The 8,360-nt window shown below is 45.9% G+C and overlaps 1 protein-coding gene across 1 annotated transcript in view; it reads left to right on the top strand.

Annotated features, from left to right (window-relative positions):
* Positions 1-7,065: 7,065 nt before the first annotated feature.
* Positions 7,066-8,360, top strand: part of LOC124708333 (transcription factor bHLH48-like) — an 8,315-nt gene continuing 7,020 nt past the window's right edge. Inside the window, exons 1-3 of the mRNA XM_047240009.1 lie at positions 7,066-7,185; positions 7,291-7,407; positions 8,028-8,081. Coding sequence (XP_047095965.1) covers positions 7,066-7,185; positions 7,291-7,407; positions 8,028-8,081 — 291 coding nt within the window. The remainder of the gene's footprint in view (positions 7,186-7,290; positions 7,408-8,027; positions 8,082-8,360) is intronic.

Raw genomic sequence — 8,360 nt, 5'->3', positions numbered from 1 at the left:
TTTATGTCATATTCGTGCATTTTCACGGAACTAACCTATTAACAAGATGCCGAAGTGCCGATTCGTTGTCTTGCTGTTTTTGGTTTCGGAAATCCTAGTAAGGAAATATTCTCGGAATTGGACGAAATCAACGCCCGGGGGCCTATTTTTCCACGAAGCTTCCAGAAGTCCGAAGACGAAACGAAGTGGGGCCACAGGGTGCCCAAACCCTAGGGCGGCGCGGCCCCCCCCCCCTTGGCCGCGCCGCCCCGTCATCTGGGGCCCCCGTGCCCCCTCCCGACTTGCCCTTCCGCCCACTTAAAGCCTCCGTGACGAAACCCCCCGTACCGAGAGCCACGATACGGAAAACCTTCCGGAGACGCCGCCAACGCCGATCCCATCTCGGGGGATCCGGAGATCGCCTCCGGCACCCTGCCGGAGAGGGGAATCATCTCCCGGAGGACTCTACGCCGCCATGGTCGCCTCCGGTGTGATGTGTGAGTAGTCTACCCCTGGACTATGGGTCCATAGCAGTAGCTAGATGGTTGTCTTCTCCCCATTGTGCTATCATTGTCGGATCTTGTGAGCTGCCTAACATGATCAAGATCATCTATCCGTAATTCTATATGTTGCGTTTGTTGGGATCCGATGAATAGAGAATACTTGTTATGTTGATTATCAAAGTTATATCTATGTGTTGTTTATGATCTTGCATGCTCTCCGTTATTAGTAGATGCTTCCGGCCAAGTTGATGCTAGTAACTCCAAGAGGGAGTATTTATGCTCGATAGTGGGTTCATGTCTCTGTGAATACGGAGGGGTGACAAGAACCTCTAAGGTTATGGATGTCTTGTTGCCACTAGGGATAAAACATTAGTGCTATGTTCAAGGATGTAGTCACTAGTTACATTACGCGCAATACTTAATGCAATTGTGCGTTGTTAGCAACTTAATACTTGGAGGGGTTCGGATGATAACCTGAAGGTGGACTTTTTAGGCATAGATGCAGTTGGATGGCGGTCTATGTACTTTGTCGTAGTGCCCAAATTAAATCTCACTATACTCATCATAATATGTATGTGCATGGTCATGCTCTCTTTATTTGTCAATTGCCCAACTGTAATTTGTTCACCCAACATGCTGTTCGTCTTATGAGAGAGACACCTCTAGTGAACTGTGGACCCCGGTCCAATTCTCTTTACTGTAATACAATCTACTGCAATACTTGTTCTACTCGTTTTCCGCAAACAATCATCTTCCACACAATACGGTTAATCCTTTGTTACGGACAAGCCGGTGAGATTGACAACCTCACTGTTTCGTTGGGGCAAAGTACTTTGGTTGTGTTGTGCAGGTTCCACGTTGGCGCCGGAATCCCCGGTGTTGCGCCGCACTACATCCCGCCGCCATCAACCTTCAACGTGCTTCTTGACTCCTACTGGTTCGATAAACCTTGGTTTCTTACTGAGGGAAACTTGCTGCTGTACGCATCACACCTTCCACTTGGGGTTCCCAACGAGCGTGTGCTTTACGCGTCATCATGGCCCCACTTCGTTTCGTCTTCGGACTTCTGGAAGCTTCGTGGCAAAATAGGCCCCTGGGCGTTGATTTCGTCCAATTCCGAGAATATTTCCTTACTAGGATTTCTGAAACCAAAAACAGCAGAAAACCAAGCATCGGCACTTCGGCATCTTGTTAATAGGTTAGTTCCAGAAAATGCACGAATATGACATAAAGTGTGCATAAAACATGTAGATAACATCAATAATGTGGCATGGAACATAAGAAATTATCGATACGTCGGAGACGTATCAGGGAACATGACGGGAAGGTGGAGGGGAGGGGACGGGAAAGGAGAGGTGAATGAGCAGGAGCGCTGAACTCCTCACCGGCGGCTAGAGCTCGCAAGCAGCCGTTGCTTCGTCTGGTCTGGCAGGCTCATACAACATTGCTGACCGCGTCCCTGTCAAGTGCTTACAAGTGAAACCAACTAGCTAGCTAAAAATGAAAAAAAAAAATGAAAAGGATTTGCTGGTTAATTAAGGTAGTGCTCCTCCGCCTGGAAAATCCTAGTTAATTAAGATACATTGCTGGAGAATTTTGCACGATATTGTACCTCTGAAAGCTATTTTATTTAGGCGTCATATTGGGACAGATGATCTTTGTCCGGTCTGTAATGATGAGGAGAAGACGTGCTCCATATGTTGTTTAAGTGTCAGACAGCCGATTGGATTTGGAAAGGTATTGGGCTCCAACATAAAGTTCATGAAGTGTTACTATCGGGAAGGCCGGGTTCTGAGGTTTTGGTTTCACTCTTTTGTGCAAATAAAGAGTCGGTGCCTGATTACGACTCTATCCAAGCAAGGGAATTGATCGCTGTGACGGCTTGGTATATTTAGTGGATTCGAAGAAGACGGTCTCATGGGGAACAGGTTCCTCCCGTCCAAAACTGCATTTCATCTATTCGTGCTATTACTGCTAATGCAGCGAATGCTAAATCGGTGGGCTATAATCTAGAGAAAAAAAGCTAGTTGAAACCAAGAGGTACTTTTGTTAAGGTAAATGTTGATGCCGCTTTTATTGCTAAAGAGTGTATTGGTGCTACGGGTGTGATTATTCGGAATAGCCAAGGGATGTTTCTAGCTGCTGGATCTCGGTTCATACCACATGTGACCTCTACTTCCATGGCCGAGATGCTTTGCATGGTCTACGCCTAGCCACAACCATGGGTTTTAACAAAGTTGAACGAGTCAGACACTTTAAAAGTTATACAAATGTGTGCTGGAGATGAAAGAATCTAGAATTATGCTACAACAATATAATGTAGTTTATACTTAACTCTTTTACATGACGCGGAATCATGTCAACACTTTCCACAAAACTAAAACTGCACTTCTCATATTAGACTAATACATATGAAAGTCTCGGTCGACTCAAGATTAGCAAAGAACTTTAAATCGAAATTTTAAATGGAAAGGTATTGTAGTTTAGAACTTAATTTTGGGAATTTAATTTAATCTTTTATGTGGTGTATTCAACCCTAAACATACACGCGAAGCAAAAAACACGTCACTCCTTTCAGGTTGTTTCTGCCACCTGACGTATTATATTGCGAGTTCGCTCAAATGCTTAATAATTAAATATCTTGGAAGAGTATTTTCGAGCGTACAAGACTTGCCAATAACTTGGGATGGAGCATTCTAGATTACCGTTTAGCAGAGCTTTCTGTCATTTGAACTTGAGAACCTGACTTCCTTCCGAGAAAGCGTAAAACGGCAAACGCACAACAGGGAAAGATTGAGCAACTGGTTAGTCTCTGAGGCGGAAAATGTGTAGAGGCCCAGCACGGCGTACACTTGTGGGCTGGGTTCAGCGCAAGGATCGGCTGGGCTGGCGTGGTGAATCGCAGGCTCTCGCACGACTGTGCGTCACCTCAAAATAAAAAAAACATCGAGTGCATGCTCGTGTGTGGAGTGTGGTGCGCGCGGCGGACGTACCGATGGACGGACTGAGGCTTCGGAATCTTCGCCGCGTGGCCAGTGACGGTACTACCGTCGCAAGCTTTTTTTGTTTTTATTTTTTGCTCTTCCAGTCCCCAAGTTGAGTTGAGTTGACGCACACGCTTATCCTTATCCCCTTCACTCTCTCTCATTGCTACAGTAGTTTGAGGGTCTTCTCGAGTGTTCCGGGCCAAGCCGAGGTCCTCTCCGGCGGCGATGCCACCGGGAGATGGCTGAGGCGAGGCGCCGGTTTCATCTCTGTAAATACTAGTGTAGTGTCTTGTCCCATAGTGGCGTCTGGGAGTAGTGCGTCAGATCTCGCCGGCCGGATCTGGGGCGGCTCGTCCTCAATATACTTTGCCGTGGTGCTCCGGTGGCAGGAGTTGCGACGAGTGGAGGAGTTGGGAGCGGGGATCTCCGACAATAAGGCGGCTGTCTCAAGCCTGGCCCTGCCGCATCCGAGCTGCGGTGGTGGTGAGCTGGGCTTCTTCTTCCTTGTGGAGCTTCAGAGGTTGAAGCTAGCAGGTAGAGAAGTTCTTGGCTGCTTGATTAATAAGCTCGATGAGCTCTCTTCTGGAAGAGTTGTTGCTGTGGAGCTGTCAATCTTGGGCGCCTCTCTCTGTCGCATCGTCGTGGTAACGATTGGTGAGAGAAAGTGGCCTGGTCTACGGCTCCACACGGGAATCTTGCTGCAGATTGTTGATCAATATGTGGTGGCCTTGGTTTGCTGCCATATCTTTATTCCCTCTGGGATTATTTGGAGTACTCCAACAGCAGCGCTTCATCGGCGAGACGCCGTCCGGCTGCTGTATCAAATGGTCGTCAGGCGACTGCTCCGAGCTCTGGAGCTGGCCTTGTGCTTGCTCCATCTCCTTTTCTCCCTCCAGGCCGATGAGCCAAAGTGGAGGGTCTTCTTCTGCTCGGCTGCGGCATTCCACGCCGGCCCGTCTCCAAGTGGTTTTGTCCCCGGCGACGGCGCTGGTGGCCGTGGCATCGAGTTCGACCTCATCGACGGTGGAGAAGGATCCGATGGCTTTCTCTTGTATCTTTGTAGGGTTCTTTTCATAAATTTTGAGGACTGTGTTCTTCCAACCTTGTATTTGGAGGTCCTCTTTGTAAAATGTATCCCCACCGCGTTGTGATAATGCAGCATCTGGACCCTTCTGGGTCCGTCCCTGTTCAAAAAAAAAAAAAAAAAAAAGTTGACGCACACGCTTGAGCAGGCAAAGACAGCGAGCGGCATGCACATGGCCTTTGACTCTTCAGAAACTGTTTCCTTTATGCTCGTGTCACGCACGACTACACGAGGGTATACACACAGTCTCGGAGTCTCCCACGTGCGTGCTCGTCTCCCTTTGTTTACGTCGGGCGCTAGTGCGGCAGTTTGTGAGGATAAAACTGTGTAGCATTCGATCTACTCCGTATTTTAAATACGAAAAGTGTTCATTTTGACCGGGTAACCATGGTTTAGGCAGTGTAGTCAATTGACTACACTGTTTTTTCTTTGGCGGCTGGATGTATGAAAAAAATAATGAAAAATTCGTATAAATATATATATTTGACTATACAGTTTTAAACTGACTACCCGGAAATGGTGAATGGAACCTGGGTGCGCGCGCACCCATTTACGAAAAGTTTCAAAAAAATGCTATTTAAAAGTTTCAAAAAAAATGTGAAGTAAATTTTTGCATGTATATATTATGTTGATACTTACTCGTGTATGTTTTTACGAAAAAATACCATTGTGTGTGACCTACACAAAAATGACAAAATGTAAATTCCTATTCCTGTGAATAGTACAAATTCTTGTTCACTATTCTCATTCGGACATTTTGTCATTTTTATGCAGGCCACACACAATGGTATTTTTTCGTGAAATTATCAACATAATATATACATGTAAAATTTTACTTCACATTGTTTTAAACTTTTAAATAGCATTTTTTGAACTTTTCCTAAATTGGTGCGCGCACACCCATGTTTCATTCATCCGGGTCGCATCCCGGAAATGGTGAATGAAACCTGGGTGCGCGCATCCTTGTTATTCTGGCTCCGCCACTGATACAAAATCTACCGTCTGGCTACCTTTGTTCGTTCAGGTCGAGGCAGCTAAGCGGCTAGCCCAACGTATTTTTGTCTGTATTGGCTCTTGCACGTTTATTTTTTTCACTACTTTACCAAACAACACATGAATAAAATAGGTCACAAAAACAACTATAGTTTACACACAGTAGTACCAAATCAATGTGTAAAACAACACAAGTTTCATACGACCTAGACAAATTAAAGATATATATGTATTATGTGTGTGTGATCACGCATCACGTTGGCAGGCGATTGCTTGTTTCTTCTGGAACCAAGCTATTTGTTCCGGCTCCATCAAGCTTAAGTCGGCGAATATGATCCGGTTCTTGTCGGCGATCAATTTGTCCTCGACTTCAATGGCTTGGATTTCAAGAGTTCTCTTTCTAAGGTCCATGAAGCTAGCACAAGTGGCCTCTTTCTCTCGATGTCGCTTCTCGTCTCTCTTGGCAAGTGCCTCATCCTTCTCAACCATCAACGTCTTCATGGTCTCACTCAATGCAAGTGCGAAAGCATCAGGTTTGAGATTGGCATTGGTGGCCTTGTGGTCCCTTGGCCTACATGGAAGGGCGCCACTGTTTGGGCCTTCCTCTTTGAGACCAATGATCGTCGATTCAACGCCGCCGCCATTCCCGAGACTCCTTTTGTAGGCCGCATACCGACTCTCCACTTGGGGCAGTCCATGAGCTCCCTGGAAAAATGAACCAACATGTAGAACTTTTTATGAACGACCTTGAAGTATTTCAAAGCAATGGCAACTTATACACACACAACACGACACACAAGAGCGGTGGCTTTAAACGCCAAGACCCGGGTGTAATCTCCGTGCTAATTTGTACCCTGAAACTATTGAATCTCGATCTAAATGAAAGCCTGGAGTTGTTTGGCACCAGAAAAAGGATAATCCTAGGCGATGATACTCATTGTCTCGCTGACTAGACGAGCCCGCAAGTCAGATTCGCCTCCTATCGCAATCCATCTCCCCCCCCCCCATTAAAAAATAAAAGCATTGCTCAATAGGGACACACGACATGGGCAGGGGCGAACCCAAGTGTAGCTCAGTGGGGGCATGCACCCCACTCATTTTTTAATTCCTATAGTAGTTGTTCATATTTGACTGAAATTTCTTCAGATTTTGCAAATTTATACAAGAAATGCCCCGACTCATCCATTTGCCCCGACTCATATATTTTTCTGGGTTCACCACTGGCATGGGGAGGGATCACCGTCCTGCTCTGGTCGGAGGGGAACATGATGGGAAGCTGGAGGGGAGGGGACGAGCAAGGAGAGGTGAATGAGCGGGAGCGCTGAACTCCTCACCGACGGATAGAGCTCGCAAGAAGCCGTTGCTTCATCCGGCCTGGCAGGCTCGTACAGCGTTGCTGACTACGCCCCTGTCAAGCGCCTACATGATCCCCGGAAGAGAACGCGGGAACATAGAGAGGGACAAGGACGGACCTCTATCGATGCCTATACCGCATATCCTCTCTGGCCATGGCCGAGGCATGGCGGCGCCAGAGTTCAGGGAGAGGACCATGAACGACGATCATAGAGGATGTGTCCGCCCTCCCTCACTCGGACGTGACACACCTAGCTTGGTCGCGACTAATAAAAATGAAAAAGAGGTGTGTGGCGACGATTTTGAGGCCCCATAGGCGATGAGATGCCTAGACATGAAGAAGGGGCATAGGGCTGCCTAAGGCTACGCAGACAACAATGTCCATGGCTAGGCCACATTCAAGCACCAGCGCAAGGCCATAGTCGATGCATCCATGCTCCTCGTCGTCCTTGCTGCGCTGGGCTTCCTCATGACCCTGCACGTGAACCTGCTACTGCTCGAGGCAGCGGTGCGCCGAGTCCATGGATGAAACAACTCAAGAGAGTTAGAACAAATAATTACCTAGGACATTGGCTAGCTTGGCCAAACAACTCTAGGGTTTAATTTAGATTAGGATTCAATAGTTCAAGGGAACAAGGGAATGGTGTTTTGGCACATGGTGGCATATGCTCCTTTTATTTTGAAATACATGTTACATATATTTTGAAATTTTAAAAATTTAAACGAAAAATTCGCATGTACATATTCACGTGCTACGCGCTCACAAAGTCGTTTCATGAAAAGTCGACTTGTCATGTGACGTGCCAAAAAAGACAAAATTCAATGCTAAATATAAAAACTTTTCCGAAGATAAATTTTCTCTTTTTTACATAGACAATAAAAAAATTGGTTCCTCGTGAAACTTGACGAACGCACATATATTTTAAAGATGTACATGTAATTTTTTTTATCAATTTCTTTTGACATTTTAAAATATATTTTTTTAGTAGAAGGAGCATACCGGGAGGCAAACTGAATTTCCAAAGGAACAAGTGATACGAGTTTCGCAACAAGTTACCAAATTTCTACGAATTCAATTTAAAATACGAGTACCTAGTATAATTTCCATTCTGTTTTTCTACTGAACAGGTCGAAGAGCTGCTTCAGCTTTACCACCGCCGCACGGTCCACTTCTTAGAGCAAGTACAATAGAGTCCAGTCAGCTGAATATAAGATATTAAATAATATATTTTAGATGAGTTGGAAGAGAGAGAAGAGGAGAGAGAAGGGAGGTGGGCTACTATGCAATAGCCTAGATCTTGCACGCGCTCTCCAAGACTTTGTGAGGAGTGAAATGTGGGCCATATATTAGTAAAATATTTCATTCTTATAGCCAACTATTGTATACGAATGTTATAATACGGTACTACAAACGACACGTCTTAGATTCGCGCTCAGCACGGCCATACTATTGACGTTTAC

This window comes from Lolium rigidum, chromosome 1 (assembly GCF_022539505.1).
Source record: "Lolium rigidum isolate FL_2022 chromosome 1, APGP_CSIRO_Lrig_0.1, whole genome shotgun sequence".
Taxonomy (NCBI): domain Eukaryota; kingdom Viridiplantae; phylum Streptophyta; class Magnoliopsida; order Poales; family Poaceae; genus Lolium; species Lolium rigidum.
The sequence above is the reverse complement of the archived record's forward strand: the minus strand, read 5'-3'. Positions and strand labels throughout refer to the sequence as shown.